Here is a 23,666-nt window from a genome sequence, read left to right as displayed (position 1 = left end):
ACAGATCAGTAACTTGAGTCATTCAAGATATTTGTAATGGGATGATTTGCTTTCATAGAACTGGAGCTGAGAGAAATCCAGTACAGTTCTTGGTGGGTTCCACATGGGGCAGAGATAGGGCTAATCTGGTTTCTATACATCCTGTCTCAGCAGGGAAGGTGCCATGGAGGGCAACAGAGGATCACAATACTCAGGGAAGGAGCCAACTTTTTGCATGTTAAGGATTATAAAGCAATTTAGTCACCCAGGGAAGGACAAGTGAATGAAAAATAGCTAGAGTGATTTACTGCAATTCCACAATTAGAAAGCAATAGCAAGATGAAAGAAAATGCTAATGAGCCAAAGAAAATTGTCTTTTAAGGAAAACGTTGTAGGAAGGGCAACAGTTCTCTCCTTGGCCACAGGAGGAATAAGATAATGGCTAGTAGTTGCCAGAGCAGAGGTATCTGCACAGCCCTTGGGCTGGGATGAGCCATAAGTGGCTGCTGAGGAACAAAAGCAAGAACAGGATATGTATCTAGAGATACTGCATTGGAATAAAGTGGCTTTGTACAGTTTGCAACTCAGTAACTTTAGAAAGGGTGTACAGTCTTCCTAAAGTTATTAAGACTCTATTATAAATTTTCATTGATCAGTTTGTCCAGTTGACTCCTGAGCCAACACACCAGCACTTCATATTACTGAAATGGGAAATGCCTCATCTTTCTATTTGGGTGTTCCAGCTGGGGGTTTATTTACCACCCACTAACCAAAAGGCAAATAAAATTGCTTCTGATATTCATGGGTACCTAGAGGCCTAGCCTATTCCTTCCTCCTACCTTCTGCCTGTTCCTCTTACAGCTCTCATTATAGTTAGCATTTGGCATTAAAATTATTCTCTGCAGTCCTAGTTCACATCTTCAGATTTTCTTCTTTCAATTATAAAATTGCTGCATCACAAATATTTCCCCATGGGGGAAGTGTTGGCAGGACAGTTTAGAAAAAAGCCAAGCCATTAAATGTTCTTTTCATCTTGAATTTCCAGGGCAAGAGGAGGTCTTCAAGCAAATTATTTTCAGTTTAGAGAAAAAAAGTGTTAATGGAACATTACAAGTAGTTTCATTACAGTAGCTCATGCTGAGCAAGTAAGAGCAGATTGAACTGTTAAATCACCAGTCAACTACTTCAGCATTTTAAAAGGATAGAAGAAATTTTTGAAGGGGCTTATTACTGAAAGCACAAAAACTTCAAGAGCTCCTTGGATCCAATTTCCTTGGATCCTGCTATGGAGCCCTCGGTGCTGCTCCCATAAAGCAATGGGAAAGTAGCTGTTCCTAACATAGTGATTTTTCTCTAATAGCAAAAGCCAGGAATTCTGTTTCTGCTCACCTCTCTTCTTACACCCAGCAGTCACTTTCTAGTCCCATGAAAACTGCCTATTACAAAGAGACTTAAATGATTCAGACAACACCAAGCTAAAGCATCAATCTTTATTTATAAAGTAAATTACAAAATAGATAAGGTAAACTTCATTAATTTTAGCATCTGAAGGTGGCTTTCATTGAACACATAAACACACTGATAAATTTTTTATTTACAGTGTCTATCTGAGCAACAGAGCAAATTTTACCTTGATTAGTTTAATCTTTGATAGGAGTGTTTTAAAAGATCAAGATTCCCTAACTTGCAACATAAACATTTATTAAATAATTACCTGTTCTGTTAATTAACTATTTAATAGCTTATGAGTTAACTGCAAGCAGCTGCATTGCTTTTGGGCTTTATGAAGGCCAGCAACAATTTGAATGGACACTTTCAATTATTTAATGACCAGAGACAGTTAAAGGAGCAACTTTGATTAATGCCCACATTTTGCACTGGTTCTAAACATTCATAAACAGAAGTGGAGGCAACTATGTAGATGTAAACATGATAGATCTTACAAAAAGAACAGATACTTATTGCTGTTAGGAGAATAGCTACAAGAGGCCTGGAGAAGCAGCCAGCTGTGCAAGACTTCATACAATTCTCTTTCCGGGGAAAGGTGAGGGGGAGACATGCTCAGGACATGACTGACTCGTAAGGTAATTTACAATGTCTGGTTTGGGCTGAACTCTAAAGCAGCTCATCATAAATGCTCTTGCATAATCACTTAACCAGCTCTCATCGTCTTCCAGATTAAGTTTTCCATTTTCTATCCTCATCTACCTAGGGAAGGATTACAAAAGCAAAACAAACCCAACAAAAACAAAACAACAAAAATCAACCAAAATAACAGGGAAAAAAAAACCCAAAACAAACATCCAACAAAACCCCCACAACATGCACACAAACCATATCAGGTCAAGCTGTTCATTATTTTAAACATTTAGTCTTAAGAAGCTGAACTTCCTTCAACTTGGACTAAATTCACACAACGGTCAAGCAGTAATTTTTAAATGCTACACTCCTTAAAACAAAAACAAAACCTCCAAAGTGAATTAGATGTGTTGCAAATATTCTGAGTTAATCTAAAAATACATTTAATTACAGTGTACAATGAGTTGCACACACAGTAACCATATTTAAAAAACAATGACACTTGCCTGACACATAATACACAAGAAACCCTTAGAAGATCAGCTCCTTACCCTAGAGGGAGAAGGCAAGAAGCAGGAAAAGAACACAAGAGCTAAGGGCAAGCAGAAGATTAGCTGAGGATCAAGAGCTATTCGATTGGACTGATGTAGTGTGTAAAATTAAATTAAAATGCTGAAGTGTAAAATTGCTGCTGCATATAAAAAAACCACAGTAAAACCAAATATTGCAACCTTCACAATACATAGTGCAATCTCAGATGTCAATAGCAAGCTAGTATAGCCAAATAATAGATTAAACAATTTTTTGTCAGGAACCACTAGTGTCAAAACATTATTCCCTACAAAACTAGGTTAAAGTCCATCTTCCACCAGGTAAACACACAATTCAGCTCTATACTGACTATATCCAGCAGCTACAATAATATCCAATGAACCAAGCTGGCAACTCCCATGTAGATTTAAAAAAATCCAAAACCAACAAAACTCAAAAACCACAAAGATCACATACAAGACACTAAAACGCAAGTCCTCACTGGAATATAACCTATTCATGAGTATTTGCTTCATCACACAGTTTTAAATATTTAAGGTGATCCAATACTTGAGTTCCACATCTAATTCTCCCTTAATGCACTTACTGAAATAATCTACTTTTCCTCTTCCTGTTAAACACATTACTTACAGTTCAATCAAGTTTAGACTTGATTATTTTGGCTGATTTTGATATTTTGAAGAAGGGAAGAAGAGAGGGAAAAAACCACACATCCTAACTAGGGGCTTGCTGCCAGCAGTTATTCAAGACCTAGTTGGATTTAAATTACAGATGTAAGTTACTATTGAAGTTCAAATATTTAGGAAAGGTAGTTTTCAGAATATCTTGAAAGTATTGCAGTTGATACTGCAAACACAGTAGGACCTTAAGGATAACTCACTGTTATGAAGCAAGGATACTTCAATTTTTACTGGACTTACACATTTTTAGATCTAAGTGCATCAATAATTAGTTACTCATTAGATACTTCAGGCATATTGCTCTGAAAGCAGATCCATAATCTATTGATTAATAATCTAATAATAATCTAACTCATGGACTTTTAATCACCTTATACTTGGTCATTCAGTACCTAATATGTAACACAAGTGATAGAGAAGTCTGAAAAAGCTATGGTGTTTTATGTCAGATTTCTTTAAAAGATAATTCATTAAATTAGTTAAATTTGAGATGACCAAGTTTTTGCCTAGGAAAATGTCCTCCCATTCCTGAATGCTTATATTAATTGAATAGCAACTAATTCTAGTTTATCTTTTCCATTACAAGAAAACAAAACAAAACAAAACAACAACAAAATCCAGCAAGGCATCCTGTCAAAATCCAAAGACAACCTTCTATTTTACTATTGTCCATAATAAGTGCTACAAGGAAATCTAAAGTTTTATCTGGGACAATGTTATGTAGTCCTTCATCTCTTCTCCATGTAAGACATGGAAAATCTTACAGGTTTAATAGGTTATGCATAAGAATACAGCTGTGACTTACCCACAGAATACATGGGCTTCATAGTCTTATGTCTGCAAAGTTTATGATTACATGTACAGCTATTAAATAATGGAGTCCAAATTAAAATAAAGGAGCACTAGCTTAGATTTTCTTTTCTAGCTTTAAAATAATTATCTCTTCTATATGTCATAAAACATGGTCAACAAATATAATCATGTAACAATATAAAAAGTGTTGAGGTCAGAAAAGAGAAGAGTAAAAAGAGCTTTTTTTTATCCCTAGCATCTACGAATGGAATGATTTCAGTTCATTACCAAAAGCTAGAATTCCATTTCTTACTCTAATATTTTAACAAATACAAACAAAATTTCTAATCACTAGGTGTTTCAGTCTCTGCTGGACCTCTAATCAGTCTTCGTATTCCTCTCTTCCCTGCAGGACCTTTTGGTTTAGCAAAACTCTGTTTGTAAGCATGTTGTTTTGGATGTACTTCTTCATAAAGAAAGTCAGCAGTTAACTCATCACCATTATCTATTTCAATCTGTAAGAAAAAACCATCATACTCAAAGTCAAAAACATTCAGAAACTTTGGTGAAACTCAATACTGTATTAAAGCCAAATGTACAATAATGTTCAAAGCCAAGCATGAAAACTTGTGCCTAATGACCTCAGAAATCTTGGATCGTTTTTCTGAGACTCCCCTATACTCTTACCAGTATTAAGTATGACTTAATTATTTTCCTGAAATGTAAGCACAACTAAACAGTACATGTGCCAAGGAATTTTTTTTGTCCCAAGCTTTGGCAGTGTACCTGTTAACACTAACTAGGAGAACACATTCCATGTGAAACTAGTGCTTATTTACTCATTTTAAGTATCTACGCATTTTAAGAATCAAAATTGTTCACTATAACATGCTTTAAACACTAACTGTATAAGCAACATGCATACAATACTGTTATCTCTTGAGAAAGAGGGGCAAGTCTATAAAGAAGTCTGTATTATTAGCTGGCTACTGTCACTCAACAAGTATTCAGGTTTTTAGCAAGGAAAAGCTAAAATAATTAACAAAATGGAGGGGACTGGTTTAGTTTTCAAAATCTAGAGATTTTGAAATCAAATAGAAAGAAAATAGTATTCTCAAGCCAAACTCCACTGTTTTAAATTGCAGGAATTTAGAATTTAGAAATGGCCTTGCTCTGCTGAGCATTCAGCACTTCATGCCCTGCTGACCCTAACACTTGACAGACTTGCCAGCCCCAGTTTTGCTGTTCCAAGTACATGCATCAGAAATTTCTGACTGCAGGAATTTTCAGTAGTCACATGGTGCTTTAATTTTGTTGTAGGAAGGCAGTTTCAGAAAAATAATTACATACAAATAGACATAGCAAAAATCTAGTTAATTCAGGTCATCTCAGTAAAAAGGATTAGTATTAACTCTGCTATTTTTAAGGTAAACATAATCTCCACAGAAACTAAGCTTCCACAAAAGTGTTAGAAAAGTAACTGTAGGTCTCAAGTGGACCATTTCTGTGGTCTCTGCTCGGGAGGTGAGAAGCAAATTTTTGCATTGCAGTAAAATTTATACAGCATGAAAAGATCAGCTTACTCGCAAATGCTTGTTTGTCCCATCAAGGACTCCTGAGATAACAGTTCTAATTTTCAGAACTGCAGCTTGAAATTATTTTGAAAATCCCTACCTAACTTTGGCTTCAAAGGAATTTAGTGTTTGACAATAGAAATGTGTTGTGGTCCAACATATGACACAACTTTGAGTGAGAAATCATGTTAATTCTAGAAAGTCCTTCAAAGTACTCTCAAATGCTTCCTTGATGCACAAGGACATATTTGTTCAAGATAAAAGTGTAGAAATTATGAAACAGAGTAAAACTTCCATGATTTAACTTTGTATCTCTAGCTCCATCAACAATTATTTCCTGGTCAGGACAAATTAAGTTACACAACATTTGTCATTGTTTGACAAGGTGGTGACAGAGACAGTTAATAGTTTTCCATTAAGAAGGGAAGGCAGGAATGGGGGAAATACCCATACACCCACTGCACTTACCTTTCTAACTATCTGCATCCACAACTGTGTTTCTACAATTTCTAACAGTGGACTTTTGCAACTAGAGTAGAGCATTCGTTCTCGTATACTACAGGTATAACCTGGCATAGAGTAGATGAAAACTGCAGGAAAAGAAAACAACACAAATCAGACCATAAATGCACTCTATCAAAAGATGTATCATAAAACCATTTACAGCAGAGAGGCAATGGAAATCAGCTATGCAATCTGAAAGCAAAGTATGTAGTACCACTCCGGATCTTTTTTACTTCAGCAAATGTTTAATTTCAAACGGGATAAGAGAATGGCTGGTATCTGTACGTTTTCACATTTATGGGTGTTCATAATCAAAAGCTCACTACTTTACAAACACAAGAATTCTCCTTCACAAGTTCACTGTTTCACAACCAAATGAATATGAAATTTATGATCACGCTGACACATCTTTCTATCTCAAAATTCCCAAAGAATTTGAAACAAATTTGTTGTAAAATTTCATATTGAGAAATTTTCTCATACTTATGGATTCCAAATAGTCTCCTTCATGTGTGTGCTTATACAGGAAAAAGTGGTAACGCGCAGCATCCTTTGGAACTCTTTTTGGCAAGTCCTTAAGTTCAGTATCAAGAGTGTTGGCCAAAATAATAGTTTCATTTTTCATATCAATTTGCTGTAAACAAAGAAAACATGGATATAGTTAATGCAAAAAAACAAACCAGAGAACATGACAGGATGGAAAAAAGTTTGAATTAATCTAATTCAAAATGGTAATTTATCAGCATACTATATCAACACACATTGTTTAATATGTGGGCAATCTATTTTACACTCATTATTAAAAATAATTAAAATATTTTATACTTGCCAGTTGTACATAATTGAGTTGCTTATTTTTCAGTTTCTCTAGAGCCTGAATAGCTTCTTTAGCAATGGGGAATGCTACTCCTTGAAGTGTTTGATGCTTGGTATCTACACCAACATCCGCCTGTACCTGGAACACAGGTCAGCCAAGATGTTAAAAGAAACCTCTGCAGGCATTCATTTGGTTTCATACAATGACTGACAGGGCATTCCATATGGTTACACAGAGTTAGCAGTAGCTATTCCAAGAATAAACCACCCCAAGAAATCATCCCCGCATTCAAAAGATTTGCATTTTTTAATTTACAGGTCGTGTTTGTTTGCTAGCCTGCAAAATTTCTTATCTCTGAAACAGCTCTGCTTAGCAGAGCAACAAAATCATCAGAGGGAGAACTGGTTCAAGTGTCAATGAAGAAGTTCCAACTTAAAATCTAGTATAGAGACACAATAATCCAGGAAAAAAAATCTTTATTTTCACATGCTGTGTTATACTTATGAACTGAAAATACTCTTTATAAACTTTGTTATAGCTTGAAAAATTTTATATCAAGACAAAGATATGATTTTTAGGTAATCAAAATTTTTGAAGGAAGAGAGAAATGATGAGACAAACTGATCTTCTCAAATGAAAAGTAAAGCTACTACTCTCCCTCCTATTTAACATACTCCCCCAAAAAGCCTATACCAAAACCAAACCAAACCAACAAAATCCTAATTTCTTACTTCTAGAAGGTCTAGCAAAAAGAAAAAAAAAAAAAAAAGAATCCAGGACAAGCTAGACAATTGTTCATAATCCAGTTATATTAGTGTCAAATCATTCGAGAGAACAGTTATTTAAAAGCTGATGTTCAAGAATGTTTATCTTAATATTTATTCAGTTTCTCTTAAAATGAGCTCTGGCCTCCAGTCTTCTTCTGTCTTAATTTATTGTTTAAGTACTAGTTTTTGATTATATTCACTTCCTTTTAAAGTTTCACAATTACATTTAACATCGCTTATAGAGCTGAAGAAGTCAAAAAAGTGTACCAAATGGAAAGTGTGGGCCTTAGATCTATCAACTAGAAGATGTGCAGCTTTTTTAATAAAAGTGCTAATAAAATATGAAACAAACTGATAAAAAAGTTAAAAACAAACACTTGTGGCAACACTTATTTATACTTCACAATTTAAAGAACAGCTTGTCAGCAACAAGGAAAGAGGAAAAGAAAGCAGGTGGAAAGCTTACTTTGCACAAAGATTGATAAATTTATTAACAAGATTATAGAAAAAATATTTTGCAAAATATATATGTGCACAAAAGCCTGACTGACATATATAAAAGAGGCATCACAAAAATAATAAACCATAATAAAATACCATACTCTAGAAACTATATTAAAATAAAGGTAGAAAATAAATACTCCAAACTTAAAAACAAGCCGTGAAGTGTGGAGATAGACAAGGGAAGAGAGTAACCCAGTGTAACTCCAGAAACAAGAAAATGAACAGAACCACCTAAGTCACTTAAGAATATTTAAATTCACACCACTAAGATTTAGGTAGTAATGGCTGCTGAGCGCTGGATAAAATGGCAGATGAAGTTTCCTGTGAATAAATGCAAATCTACAGAGGAGGAAAAAACCCTCTTTTTTACTTGTATGGTGATGGGGTTGAGCTGGCTACTACCACTCAGGAGCAAGAAATTGCATGCCATTCTGTCTAAATCTGAAAATAACCCCAGCAAAACAAAAAAACCCCGAACACTCCCCACCCACAAATGAAAGGTTATAAACTGTTAGAAAAAAGAGTAGAGAACAGAACACATTATTACGCACTGTAGGTATCAGTAACATGCCTGCATCTTGAATACCACATGCAGATCTGGCTTCCCCATCCCTCCATCTCATAAATTATATAGCAGAACTGGAAAAACTGCAGAGAAAAGCAAAAGGATCAGAGGTATGGAGTGCCTTGTTTAAGAGGAAGAACTACCCAGATTAGGACTCGTCAGCCTGGAAGAGATAACTGATAAGGAATACAACAGAGGTCCATGGATAGAGAATCAGGGGACAGTTGGGGTTGGAAGGGTCCTCTAAAGGTGATCTAGTCCAATCCCCCTGCAGTAAGCAGCAACATCTTCAAATAGATCAGGTAGCTCAGAGCCCCATCCAATCTGACCTTGAATGTTTCTAGGGATGGGGCATCTACCACCTCTCTCGGCAACCTCTTCCAGTGCCTCATCACACTCATCATAAAACAAATTCTTACCCATATCTAATCTGAACGTACCCTGTTTTAATTTAAAACCATTTCCCCTTGTTCTGTTGCAACAGACTCCTGCTAAAAAATCTGACCCTTTATTTTTTTTAAGTTCCCTTTAAGTACTGATAGGCCACTAAGATTTCCCTTAGAAACCTTCTCTGCTCCAGCCTGAACAACCCCAACTCTCTCAGCCTTTTCTCACAAGGAATTTGTTCCTGCCCTATGATCATTTTTTGTGGCCCCTTCTGAGCCCACTCTAACAGGTCTATGTCCTTCCTGCACTGACTCCCTCAGAGCTGGATGCAGTGTTCCAGGTGGGATCTCACCAGAGTAGAGCAGAGGGAGAGGATCACCTCTCTTAACCTGCTGGCCACACTGCTTTTGATGCAGCCCAGGGTATGGCTGGCATTCTGAGATACAGAGAGCTTTATCTCAGGAGAGAGGGAAACTGAGGATTGACTGAAAGTCTGCCTTTGCCACACTATCTGTAGGGTATCAGAATAAACTAGAGATTCTAGAGAACAGTCAGTGGTTCTTTACATAGCATTTTGTCAAGCTGTGGAATATGCTGCCACAGGACCTGTGACCAACAAAACCTGTTATGTGGATTTATAGAAATGACGTGACTAGATGATGGATGAAAAATCCGTTAAGAAGAATTGTATCGTAAGATATCATCTTCTGTACAGGAAGTTCCCTACCTGCAAATGTTGAGGCAACAATAGAGCATTTTACATAATTATGGCCTTCTTGCCCTGCTCCTACATCCTTCCTAGATTTCTGCTGTTCTCTCAAGGATTTGACAACAGACTAGGTGATCCTTTGATCTGGCCCAGTAAAGTATTTCTTAGTGTAATTATGAAAGAGTATATATGGAAAACTTTTTAAAAGCAAAGCTTTTAGTTTTCTACATCTAATTACAGGCTGTGTAACGGTGGAAACAATGAAGAGAAAAATGATGCAAGTTAATGTATTGTGAGATGTTTCAAGCAAAGCCAAAATGGCAGCAATATACAATTCATGTGTCCCTGAAAAGCAAAAGTAGTGTTGCTGAAATTTCAGAACACATAAAGACAGTCTGCGTGAATCAGCTTCTAAACACATTTTATGTAGTACATACACTAATACCAGAAGTGATCACCAATCCCACAAGAGTTTTACTTCATTATTGTTTTATTTCAAAAGCTGATGAAGTAAAATGCAATACTTAATGATGGTGAATGTATTTCTGCATGGAATTGTTAAAATCAGGCATGAACACTAACAAAAGACATCACTGGGGGGAAAAAAAGTCAATAAACAACAAAGTTGCAGCAAAAGCACAGTAGAGTGAAAACACAGAAGATACACAGCTGTATTTAACACAATGGCTGCCTGGTATCCAGCTGCAGAAATAAATCCTACTTCAAACACATGTACCATAGCTCTAACATACAAGTCTAAAGAAAAAATAAGTTCAGCACATGGCCTATTGTAATATACATCTGACATAAACAGTGTTCAAATGAAGGGAAAATGTGATAAAAAGATGCCTCCATAGGGCACCTTGTCCAAAGATACTGTTCAATCAGGGCCACCTAGAGCCAGCTGCACAGATCTCTGTCCTAACATCTTTTGAATATCTGCAGGATGGAGACCCCGTAGCCTCCCTGGGCAGCCAGTGCCAGTGCCTGGTCACCCTTCACAAAAGAGGACATCCAGTGACAGAAAAAGCTGAAGTTGCAACAATTAAGCTCTGCAGTTGCCAGGCCTCTGATTTGGAAGCTAGGCCTTTCAGTGAGATCACTCACACCACTTCAACTCCAGCCATCATCATCCTGCAGTTTCAACCCATTGAGAAGTATATTTATGTGCTCATCCACTCACACATCCTGACACTTTCCATTTTCTGTTCTGCCTTTTTTTACCCTACATTTCCCTACAATACATTTGGAACTTTCCACTATTTCCAAAACATGCTTGAAGACATTTTAGGTACCTCATTAATCTTAATTTGTCGAAGTTCCTCTTCTGCTGCAGTCAAAGGTGCAGGGGAGGATTGTGATATCAAATATTTTTTATATCCATTCAGTGAAACATCATCCTGAAAGGACAATATCAATATTTATCAGGTTTTTTTTAGAACAGAACTTTTCTTCAAAGATTTTCTATGGAGCATTGCAAAAAGTAGTTGCCTTCTGTACAGTTTTGGTTATTTTATTTTAATATTCCAATATTCCATTATGTCTTGTTTCTGAAGCCCAGAGGTATCCAAGGAATTAGCAGGTGGGATCGTAATAGGGTTCCAGCAGAATAACAGAGCTGGTTGCAACCAAACCATCCTTAGGTTTAACAAAATAAAGACAAAGTAATCCACTGGATGCTGATGATCAAGATCCTGACTGGGATCAGTAACTTGAACACCTTGAAGAAGCTGTGATTTTCACACAGAGGAACATTTAAGGCCAGCAACAATTAAGAAGTTTATAAAGACACTGAAACCAACGATTTATAGACATGTAAGTGTAACATAATGAGCCTGGAAAAAATGAGTTACATCAATTTCATCTTCCATGTGTACCAGGCCTATTCTGAAATAACAGTAAGACAGATGTAATGCTCCTTTCTCAAAACTGAGACAGAAGTTCAGACTTGTAGGGCTAGACACAAATTCCATATATTACATAGGCTGCTAATGGTTTGGTGCAAGTGGTGGTTAGAGACTGGTTGATTGAACAAACAAGAAAATATAACAGGACCTCTACCAGTAAACCCTCTTAGCAAGTCAGTTATCTACTTCCCTCTATATATATAGAGGGAATACATATATATCTATATATATATATATATATACACATATATAGAATACAGCCTCTCTGGAGAATTTTATTAACATGTTTGTTAGGATAATGAAGCCTCCATGACAGGTTAATGATAAATATAACAAATTATTTACTCAGTGAGCAACAGAATTTTTAGTCTCATGTCCACCACAATGGCTCATTTATCTTTCACAGCTTTTTTCCCCACTACAATATCCTCTATTCTTCATCAAACCTTCAACTCCTTCCATTCTATTAGAGAATTCATGCAGTGAGATTAAGAGATATGCCTATTACTTTAAAGTTATTTAGTTTTCATAACCATTTGAACTTGTAAGCCTGATGATGTTAACTGTACCTATTAACTTGTTCAAATGAGCTTAAATATACTTCAGCACTGGAATAATACACACAGCTTTTAACTCTTTTCTCCTTAATCCAAAAAGACCATAAACAACCCACATTCATACCAATAACATCAGCCACTATATTCAGTATTTAAAGTCAGTGTTCTGACTTTGGAAAGAAAAACATACCTGTACCGTTCCAAATACTTCATCCTTAATATGGCCACCTCCAAATTCTTTCTTAAGTGTTGCTCGGGTTGCTGCATACAACATTTTTTGACGAACCTAGCATATAATAAACATAAAAAAACAGTATATAAAACAGTATAAACAGTAAAAACATATAAAATAGTAGCTTTTTGGGGTTTAATTTTTAAAATTTAAAAATTTTAAATGTTGAAACAGCGCTATAAACTTGTAGAGCTCTGAATCATGATACTTACTCATACTACTAAACTCACAAGGTCATGATACTATGTATTATTATCAAAGTAACTTCAAAACTGAATTGCAGCCTTAGTTGGAGTATGAGCATCTTTTTAAATGGAAAAAAATCCATCAATCAATCTTTATTAATTTTAAATGGGAAAAAACCACAATTGTTAAAATCTTTTGTCACCTGGTCTGTGTACTAATGGATACAACAGACAGCAAAAGGGCAGACTAGAAATAATTCATTATTACTTTTGATTTGATAGTGACTCCAGATAGTTATGGTTCAACTACGGAGTGGAAAAATTATGTTTTCTCCCTATTAACTTGATCTAACATAGCCACTTACTCCTCTTTCAGCAGTCCCACCTTCCCACTTTATTTCACCATCATATTATCCTCTCCACAATACCTCACCTTTTCCACATAATTGTCTCTGTACAAATCAACTTTCAGTGTCTTATTATTTTCTAACTGCTAGTGAAAGCAGTAGGAATATTGGAACAGCTTTGCTTTCTGCCTTGCTTTATCTCACATTCCTAAAACCTGTATCTTAGAAATTTCTCCTCAAAATCCATAATTCTAACCTCAGTCCTCTCCCATGCTCTCAAACCACTAAGAAGCAGTGTATTCTGGGGCACACCACATATCCATAAGTGCCAGCTGGACAGCCAGCAAGCCAAACAGAATAAACAGTTTGAGCTCACATTATAATCCTTCTCTATATGAGCACCCATTAAGATTTCTGTCCTATATCCTTCCATCATTTTTTCTCGAGTACTGACAGTAGGACAGACAAACAGGGCAAAAAAAAACTGTATTGTGTCCACCAGTCAGGCTAAAAATACATTGGATCAGCTGTACTCCATCTAGACCTACTGATTGGCTCTTTAATCATCTTAAAGAAACATTTTCCTAGTTTTCTTCTGAGAATGTAGGGGGAGGTTGGGGAATGCTTCATTCTTCAAATCCTTTTCCTTCATAACTTGGATTCAGATCAAATGGTACAGTTAAAAACTCATTAACACGAATCCTGTGATGACTGTTACTTACAGGAGAGTGATCAGGTGACCATGCAATGAAGATCCATTCATATCCTTGAGCATTCTGAGAATCTAATCTGTATAATATATAACATGGTTGCTTGTCTTCAAGAAGAGGAAGGACAAAGGAATCATAATCCTTTTCCCATGATCCAGCTGGCCGTCTAGAGGATCCCACAACAAGCTGCTCTAAAACCAATAACCAAAGCTACAGGTTAGCAACAATGCAGTTAATACCATCTGTCAGAATTAATAATTACCACAAGAAGTTAACTGGACACATAGTTGTTCATAATTATGCCCAGAAGAATGGAAGACAAGAGGAGTAAGTGTAAAAGTGGGTGAATTCCTACAAAAGCTGTGTATGTTCAAACCCTAACTTACTTTAACCAAAATACTGATTGAGAAAATACCGAGTTGGGAAGTAACATGCTTCTATGTATTAGTTTTTTTAGCATAGCATACATGGAAGAGAAATAAGAACTGTCTTCTAATAGTTAGTTTATTTTTTAATTTGGAATCCTTTAAGAGTAAACTTTCAAATTTTAGAATTATCATTACTGATGCTCTTGGTATAACATATTAGTGTTCGTATTCATTGTAAGGGGACAATAACCCAGTTATACAGTGAAAAGGGATTGGATTGAATATGCTTGCACTAATCACTAACTTGACTATGTAAGCAGATAAACCTCTTTCTAATATAACTTCATATCTGTGGTCCCTTTAAATGACTGAAATTGTTTATTATTGGCTTAAGTCTGTATAGAATACTTCAATAGTATTGAATTATGTGAACAGCTGTACCAACAAGATTTTTCTCTTATTTATACATCACATCTCAGTTTCCAAAGGAAAGTGTTAGTATACTGTCTTACAAAACATTTATCAGCTTCCCAAGAAATACTAGCCCGCACAAGTGGAAGAGAGGTCCTGCAACAGTTTGAAGACCATCCTAGCAGCTAGTACACAAATCCTTTTGAGAGTCTAGGGCTTAATTTATAAAACTTCAGACAAAAGTAAAACAGCACACAAATGCCTCTACAGCAAACTTCAAGCAAAGCATTCACCACAGTAACTCACAGACCACGAACAGCTCAGGGCAAGGGTGTTTGGCCCTTCTTTGAATTAGATGCAAAGTACCTGAAATTGTATGCTAAACCAAGAGCATTCTGAATGTACTTGCCATTTGTGAACTCTAGGTGGGTTTATACCCACTTGGATTTAAGATTCAGCCAGAGGAACTTCATGCCCAGCAGCAAATCTCTTCTCTTATTAAGTCAGATTAGCAAAACCCAATTTGAATATTATCTGTTGGCTGTTATATGTTGTGTAAGGCTTCTGAAGACAGATGAGGTAACTGCTCTTCTTCCAGTGTCCTGGGAGTTTTACAGGTTTCTTTTTGAACTACAGAAAATAGTATCAAAGACTGGATTCTGATTCTTACAGAGATGAAATGCATATACCTATATATATATATGTATATTTATATCTATCTCTCTCTATATATATTTGTATTCACATGTATACATAAACACAAAAATTAAATAATAGGAAATGAAAAATAGGGAAAGTACCCAATTTGTGTCTCTTATCTAGGCTTCACTTCATATTATAAAGTAGCACAAAAGCATATTGTTTTGCCTTGCTTAATGGGAAAAAAATCCCCAAAGTAATGGTTTGTCAGCATTTACCTTGTGCTACTGAGGCTATCACAAAGTCCTGCCTGTAATCTTAGTATTCCCTTAAAGAAAGCTATATTAAAATATCAGAAGACTTCCTAAGTAAAGCAAACACAAAGAAGGTAACAGTAGGTTATTTACCTAACAACAGAAGTGTGTCTGTGTATATATGTACATGTAACTTTCTCCAGCTAACAGATTTTCAGTGTGCTGTAAATGAATGCAGTCTAGAACAAACTACTTCAAAGTGGACAACTGACATACTTGAAAAGATGGACTAAACCAGGAAATCTCTTATACAACCAACCAACACTGCTATTAAAGAAAATAACAATTATATATTCTGTCTTTCAATGTTTGCAGCCTATATCCCTTGCCAAGAAGTTCAAAAATCAAACTCAAGGTCTGATTGAAATTATGTCATTTTCTCTTTATACACATATATTGAGATTTAAAAAACAGTTTTAACTTTGAAAATTTACATATAGTTACAGACTTATAAAGATATTTTCTATGTAGCCAGATTACTATTTAAACATCTGCTTTAGCAGGACTTTCTACATGTAGCACTTTTATGCTGATACACCCTGATTAAAAAAGCAGATAAAATTTACAGCTCCATCTTAGTTACATCTAAGCTGACTGGTTGTTGTGTAAGACTAGCTCTCTGCCTAGTGAAAGTAACCAGTGTCCAAATGCTACATAGGTGTGGAAATTTTCATTTCCTCTACTCTTTCTTTAGTCAGAGATAAGAATATTATTTATACTATCCATATGAAATACACAGCAGTTCTTGGTAAAACATGAAATTACATTTGGGAGGAAAATTCAAATGCAAAAATACAGGAGTATTGTAATAAAAAGGCATAAGATCACCAAAATTAAAATTTTACCTTCTGTATATGAAAAACCTTAGCAACATTAAGTTTGGCAGAGTTCTTTTTTTTAAACAATCATACAAGTAAATCATTAAAAAAAACTAGAAAAGTAGTTGTTTCAACAACTATGTAAAACAACTAGTAAAAGAACCAAAAAAACAATAAAATTTGACTCACCATTGTCAATGACTATTTTTAAAAGCCTGTATTGTCCATTTCTGGCTCCAACAAAGATGTCTTTAACACTTCCACTAGCTGAAAAAGAGACCACAAAAGTAATCAAATTAATGCATTTCACTTCCCTAGGACAAAGAATATTCATGAGGGTAAGAACAACACTGGAAAAACGTACAACTGGCCCTTTGCTACAAAGTTGGACAGAAAGACAAACCCAGGAGTGATTCTGCTGCTATGCTGCCTACTGTTCCAACCATCAGCATGCCACACAAAGATGAAAGGCAACATTATGAAACAGCCCTGTTTTCCAGCATACCAAATTATTTTCAATATTATGAAAATTAAAGGTGACATCATATCATCAAACTCATGTTTCTGAGTTAACACAGTAACACAATAAAAATATGACGCATCTCAAATTACAGCAGCATCACAAAGTCTGCAGGCTTAGTACAAACTTTCAGACAGAAACTTTACGCCTGCCAGGAAAATGTTAGAGCTTGTCTGGCAAAAGCAATGCTCTTTCCTGAGATCACCTGGCTGCAGAGTACCAGTGAAAGCTGCCACTCATCACTCATATTTCACACCACCTTATCTCCTTCTATGGTTGAGGACATTGTTCAAGCCCCAACATATTGTAACAGGATCACTTTATAGTGAATTTACAAAGTAACGAAAATATTGTTACATGTTTGTAAATCACACTGACACCACACTACCAACAGGACAGACTCACTTCCCTAAGCACACTGAAGAGCTGTTCTTGACTTGCATGTAGACCATTCTTACCTCAACTTCTCTGCTAAATAATCTCAGTGCAGATCAGTGCATTATGCCAGAGAGAGGGGGTTGTAAGGAGTTACTGAAAAACATTTATTGCAAGATAGTTCTTTAAGTAATCCCATTGGATAGAGCATAGCACCGGCAAAACAAACATCACACCAGGAAACAAATAAAATGGATTATTTATAGTCAGGTTGAGGCCAAGTGAACAGATGGTATCCAGCAACATTACTGCCCATACTCAAAACATTTTACATTTATGTTTGTCCAAGTGGTGCCAGGGCCATCCTGAAAGTCCAAAATGGCATGTTAAAAGAACATGTAAAACAAACTGAACTGCAGTGGTTACCAGTTCAATCCCAGTTTCATTCCAGCTGTCATCTTCCCACTAACCAGTGCAGACCCTCACAGTAATTTGCTGCCAGCTTTTCTAATCATCTCTGCTGGTCTTCACCATTCCATTGAGCAACCAAACATTGCACCATTTTCTAGACTTTTTGTTCCCCCAGAACATTCTTTGTCCTCCTCTTGTCTATTATCCTTTTGTTCCTTATTCTCTCATTTCAACACTACAAACAAGAACAGAATGCAGCAGTCTCAACACCAATTCCAGAACTGTGACAGTTTCTTGAAAAAATATCTTGAGGCACTTGTGAAAGCAGCTCACTATCAAGTGATCTATAGGGTTTTTTTCATCAATGAAGGTTTTTAAATACACAACAGTGATATTATTTTCTATTTAAACTTCCTGCGTAGCAGAGGGTCACAGAATCAAAATCTGGGCTTATTTCACACATATTTTGCAGGGAATATTATTTTAAAAGTATTTGTAGGACTGCAGACCCATTCAATTGTATTTGCCCCCAGTCAGTGCATTCTGTGAGTTCCTATAGTATTTTCCTGCACTGGCCTGTTTAAAAAGTCCAGTCCTTTTAGCAACTGCCTGGTACATATCACTGTGCCCATGACTTCATTTCTATTTCCAGAAAAAAGCAGCCCATGCTGCCAAATCTTGTAATTGTTTATGAGTGACAGTAGCCTGTTTGTAGATAGTGCCAGCAATGGCACAAGTAGAGCTGTTCCTCTTCCAAATTGCAGAGGCTGATGCTTTGCTGCAAGCAGGACTCCTGATTAGTGCCTGCTGAGGCAGGTTCCCGCAGGAAAGCTGCCGAGTTCTCTACAGCTCTCCTCAGAGGACAAATGATTCTCAGACACGAAGCAGAGCTGCAGAAGAGGCTTAGCCACGCTTTTGCTTACAATGAGCAAGAGTATTCTTCTGCTCCTCCCCTGCCAGCACCGCCAGGAGAACAAGAGATTATGAGTTACTAACTAACAGGTTTCCCCAGACTGGGAAAAAAAAGCTATTCCAGGTGCACCTCTAGCCTGAGAACGGTTGAAGAACTTAAAACAAGAAGCTGCAAAAAAGACCAAAGACTGGCATGCAAAGGAAGGAAAAGAGGAGAGGGAAAAGGGTGCAAACCACACGCAGCCAATGGACAAAAATGGGCATAGAAGAGCAGCTAAGGGCTGCCGTGGCTGGGACAAAAGTCACCTTCAACAATAAATATCTGAGTGCAGGCAAAGTACATGGTAGTAGCCACCGAACACGCAGATTGCAGAAATCCAGACGGTAAAACCTGACCCCTCCTTAATCCTGCTATATAATCCCTGTTTAGCATTTCTGTGATTCAGGGGAAGCCGCTAATACTGCGAAACAATACGCTGTCTCCTTCTAGCTGCTCCTCGCGCCCTCCAAGGCCTGGAAACACGGGGGAAAAAAGGCTCCCACATACTTTTCCCTTTTGTGGCCTCCAGCGATGGGCGTTATAGTGAACTCTCGTAAGCCAGGGCTCTTGCTTCTACCCCGGGCTCTCGCTCCAAGGGACCCGGCAGCGACCCTCGGCATTTCCCGTGCTGTCCAAGCCATCCCAAACTCGCTGCGGCGACCCCGAGCAGGCGACAGCCCCCGGCTCGGCGCTCACTCCGCCACCGCAGGAAAACCTGCCCTGGGGGAGTTACCTGAGCCCAGGCGGGCCCTGCCCGCCATTCATGGGGCTCTGCAGCCAGCACTTTCCTCGGGCGGGCTCCCTGCCTCTCCGGGACGGACAGGCGCGGTTCACCGAGCCGATAAACCCTGCAGTCTTCGCCTGACTGGGAACCGAGCTCTGGGTTCGACCCCGAGGAGCCGTGGCCGCCGGGGACGAAACCAGCAGCAGTTCCCCCTCTCGCTCGCCCCCTCGCCAGCCCGCGGCGCAAAGGACGGGCTCCTCCGGCAGCAAACAAAGAGCGCGGTAGTGGGAAAATCCCGCCGGGAACGGCCCGCTAAGCGCCCGCCGCGGCCGCCTGCCCCGCGCCTCGCCCCGACCCGCGGGGAAAGGCGCTCCGCCCGCCTCCCGCCCGGCCGGCCGGGCCACAGCGGAGACGGCGCCGGCTGTCACGAGAAGCAGCGGGCACCGCGGAGTGGAAGTGCGGGGGAAGCCCCGCGGGTACCTTGGATGCCGGTCTGGTGGGACATGTCGCTCCGCACCCGGGAGCCGCCGCCGCCGCCGCCTCCCCGCCCGCCCGGCACGGCCCGGCCCGGCCCGGCCCGGCCGCGCGCACGTGACGCGCAGCCGCCACTCAGCGGCCGTGAGGGAGCGCCGCGCCTTCCGGGCCCCGCCGGCCGGGCCACGCCGGGCTGAGGGCCGGGGGCTGCGGGCAGCGGCCGCCCCTGCCCCGGGACCACCCTGCCCCGCGCCTCCTCTCGGTGCTGCACAGCGGGCAGCTCTCTCCTGTCCCGTTCCCTTTGATCTTCCTCTCCTTTCTGTCACCCCCTTCACCTGCTGTCCCGGAGCCTGCAGCGCGACGCGCCGCGGGCATCGCCGGCGCGAAGCCTGCGGTCAGTCCTGCCTAGCAGGAAGGGACATGTGCCCCCGGCCCGGGTTGCTTGTTAACAGCAGTACTGAAAAATAACTGAGGTGAATTTAGTTCATCTGTAGAAGCTCGTGGTGGAGACCTGACGCTCTAGCTTGGGGCAGCACAGAAGGAGCCATCAGGTGTGTGTGACAGAAACTGCGTGCATATACTGTATATTGCTGACAAAGAGCCCACAAGTCGGGGAACAGAGCCCAGACCCAGAGCTCGTTCAGTTCAGGCCCCTACCCCTGACAAGGCGATCTTTCTCTGTTCATTTTGCAGTATTTCGTACGTGGCGGCACTGCACCAACAGAAACGGTTACGATTTCTTCTCTTTCAGTGCGGATCTGGTGGTTGAGCCAGTCGTCTGCCTTGGCAGGGCACGGATCCAGACTTAGAAAGGATGCATCTGCTTCTCAGGGCCCTATCCACATGGCCAAAGTCTTCTTTATACCTTTTCAAACTGTGTTGGTACAGTTTCCCTCAGCTTTTTCTTTCAAAGTTTCCAGTGAGGAGAGTTCCTGCATCATAATTTAAGCATGCTCTGAAAGTAAATTTGCTTTTGCTAGCTCTTTTTCAGGCTCATCTGTCTATGGGTTGAGAAGCACCATCCTCTTAACAATAAAAAGATGGATACTATAGCTTCTTTAAAAATAGCTTCATTGTAATGTAGTTAGCACTTTTAATCTGTGCTGTGGTCTAGATTGAGACTCCACAGATAAAATGTGCATGCTGGAGGCATTCATGCTGATGATTCTTTCAGGTTCCTGGGAGTTAGGAGGTTTTATGGGGTGCTATTCAGCTAGAGAACACAAAAAGTGCTGTGAGAGGGCATATCGAATATCCAACCCAATGGACCAGGCAAGAATTGAAGAGTAAGGCAAGTGCATGGTAATACTTCCCTGGTTCACCTTCCCAGCCGCAAGTGTGCTGCAGCTCAGGAATTTCTGAAGTCAGCTGTGTTGATAAATGTGGGTGCCTGTGCTTTGTCAGTTTAAAGAACATGTGGGATTTAGTGTCCTATTTGGGAAATGTGAAACAGCACTGTAACTGTTATGTGAACTGTGCAGCAAATATAAAGTCACTGCAGAGACATGCCATCAGCTAATGAGCTGGGACTAACAGCAGCTGGGAAAACAGAGGCTGCAGTTTGTCTTTCTTCTAGCAAGGAGGCTGAAAGAAACAGGGAAAAAGGTTCACGTGAAACCAGGAAATAAGAGACAGGTAGCACCTACCAGGTACTCAGTAGTCATCTCTTGTTCTTCTATTGTAAGGCTCCACGAGGACCAGAATTATATAAAAAAAGAAAGAAACTCTTGGAGAAGAGCTTTTTCAAGAGGAAAGGAATATACTGGAGATCCAACCAAAGTGGCAACCAAAGATGTGGTTCTATCACAATTACTTTAAATTATTTGGGCCCAAGCTCAAATTTAGAACCCACAGGTTCTAAATTCTTGGGTTTTCCCTGTTTTGGTGTTAGTTCTTGTAAAGGATTGAGTTGTCTGAAAATTTATGAGAGGAAAAAGAAGTTTTCCTTGATAGGCAGATGTCCTGAAAACACTGTTCTTGCTTCAGTTAGTCATGTGTCCCCAAGAGCACTACCATTGTCCACTAAAATGTAGTAACAAGGATGTGTGGCTAAGACTGTTTCTTTCAGTGGAAGTTCATGCCTAGACTGGAAATATCAAAATGGTGTAACATCTTTCACTATATTCAGATCATCTTATTTGTTTCTCTGAGGTCATATCAATACAACTTCCACCAGTCTAAGGGCTCTAAAGTTCAGGAATGTGATCTTAATATCACTATTGCATGAAACAAGACTGGAACACATTGGCATTTTGTAGCTCCTTTCTGGCAAAAAGACAAGGTGAAAGTCAAACATATTTTCTTTAAAATCTCAGTATCACCTATATTTTCCTATATTACAATGATTGATATGTGACCAAGAAGAGACGTTGCATGGAAACTAACACAGGCAAATAGGGATCTTGTATCTAATGAAGATGCCTAAAGTTCTGAATTTTAGTGTCCTTCAGATTCTTACTAAACTGGTTTAAATCACTGAATTCCTGTCCAAATCATAAAGAGCGCCTGGACAAAAATAGGGATGTTTATGTTAAGTAACTTTGCTTGTTATTATTGCTAATAATTTCTTCCTTGTACTTGAATTTTTTTTTTTACAGTAAATTTGGTGTCTAATTAAGGCTGTGACTGTTTTGGTAGAGACAGCACATTGCAGTTTCCCAAATTATAATATGATTTTTTTAAACTGAATAATAAGTGACATTTTTTAAAGGAAATACTTCTAATAGATTTTGATGCAGCATTTTTTGTGTGACTTCTGGGTCTTGTTTACAGTGTCTTTAATGTGTTTCCCTATGCATTTACTTTTTCATTGATTTGATAATGTTCTATTCAAATACTTATGCTAGTTTATTAAATATTGTGGTTATAAGCTCTGTGAAATCATCAGTTCACTCTGTTAATTGCTGTGTAATGGTGTGCAATCATTTTCTCCTGTTGTTATGTTGCTGGGCAGGCCTGACCCAGCTTAGACTATAATTGTCCACCTCACAGTGGAAATGCATGAAATTTGCAGCTCCTATTACTGCATTTTGTACCTATCTTAAGGTGACACTTAAAACATTAAGCACATTTCCAACAAAGGAAGTATAAACCCCTCTCTTTTTGCTGGGTGATATTAGAATTTCAATTTCTTGCTGCAGTCCTCCATTACCTGTAGGTATGCTCTTCAAAACACCAGTTTACATTATGCTTTTCCCCCATCAGCATGGTCTTCAAAACTAACCATTTTTTAAGGTAATTAAAGTATGAGAGAGTCCATCAGCAAGATGAAATTTCTTCTGTATAGAGTAAAAATACACTATCAACTTCTTCCTTCAGAAAGATGTGAAAACTTAATTTCTTCAACTCTGCTTCTAGTTATCTCCATTCCAACACACTCATAGGTAGCTAAACAAAGAAATTAGAAATCACATCACTCTAGAGACAGATGTGCTTTTAACTTTGAGAATATGAAATGTGAAAGTTTTGATTTTTGACTTTGATTTTTGAGCATGCCAAATAAAAAGGTATCTCTTCATGATGAACAGAGTTTATGGGTAATCTGCTATTAAGAATTATCGCTATAAGAACTCATTTCTGTCTTGTCATTACAGCAAATAGTTTTCAGTTCAGTGTGGACAGCTCCCAGTTCATGTTCATCAGTAAGCCTTTATTGCAGTAAGAATATATCTCTTCATCACTTTATGCTCTGAGGCATTTCTCTTCATTTCTTGTAAATGAGCAAATAAACCATCTAACTCCCTTCTCTTAATATCCATAATCTGAGGGCCTTTTATTTCTGGCTTCCTAAACAGCAGACACAGTAGGCTTTCT

General features: G+C 38.5%; 1 protein-coding gene across 2 annotated transcripts; it reads right to left on the bottom strand.

The window, feature by feature from the left end:
* Window positions 1-1,455: 1,455 nt before the first annotated feature.
* LOC131591973 (twinfilin-1) lies at window positions 1,456-19,930 on the bottom strand. Of its 2 annotated transcripts, none has more exons than XM_058863140.1 (9): window positions 19,860-19,930; window positions 16,587-16,664; window positions 13,860-14,038; window positions 12,564-12,659; window positions 11,205-11,309; window positions 6,990-7,115; window positions 6,644-6,794; window positions 6,125-6,246; window positions 1,456-4,597 (listed from the first exon to the last, which is right to left on the bottom strand). In XM_058863140.1, exons 1-9 carry the CDS (start codon window positions 19,882-19,884, stop codon window positions 4,427-4,429), a joined length of 1,053 nt encoding a protein of 350 aa, XP_058719123.1. In that variant the 5' UTR covers window positions 19,885-19,930; the 3' UTR covers window positions 1,456-4,426. The 2 variants fall into 2 exon arrangements, with proteins under 2 accessions (XP_058719123.1, XP_058719124.1); XM_058863141.1 differs by having other exon boundaries at window positions 13,860-14,033; window positions 19,860-19,913.
* Window positions 19,931-23,666: the final 3,736 nt, after the last annotated feature.

The sequence above is a fragment of the Poecile atricapillus genome, chromosome W (genome assembly GCF_030490865.1).
Source record: "Poecile atricapillus isolate bPoeAtr1 chromosome W, bPoeAtr1.hap1, whole genome shotgun sequence".
In the NCBI taxonomy this organism is placed as follows: Eukaryota; Metazoa; Chordata; class Aves; order Passeriformes; family Paridae; genus Poecile; species Poecile atricapillus.
Note: the sequence above shows the minus strand (reverse complement) of the source record. Positions and strands in the feature narration are given on the sequence as shown.

Coding starts and splice junctions, on each gene's coding strand:
- LOC131591973 (XM_058863140.1), bottom strand. CDS start 19,884: ATGTCCCACCAGACCGGCATCCAAG. Junction 16,665..19,859: donor CCACCAGACCGGCATCCAAG/GTACCCGCGGGG, acceptor TCTCTTTTTCAG/CTAGTGGAAGTGTTAAAGAC. Junction 4,598..6,124: donor GGATGCAGATAGTTAGAAAG/GTAAGTGCAGTG, acceptor TTTTTCTTACAG/ATTGAAATAGATAATGGTGA.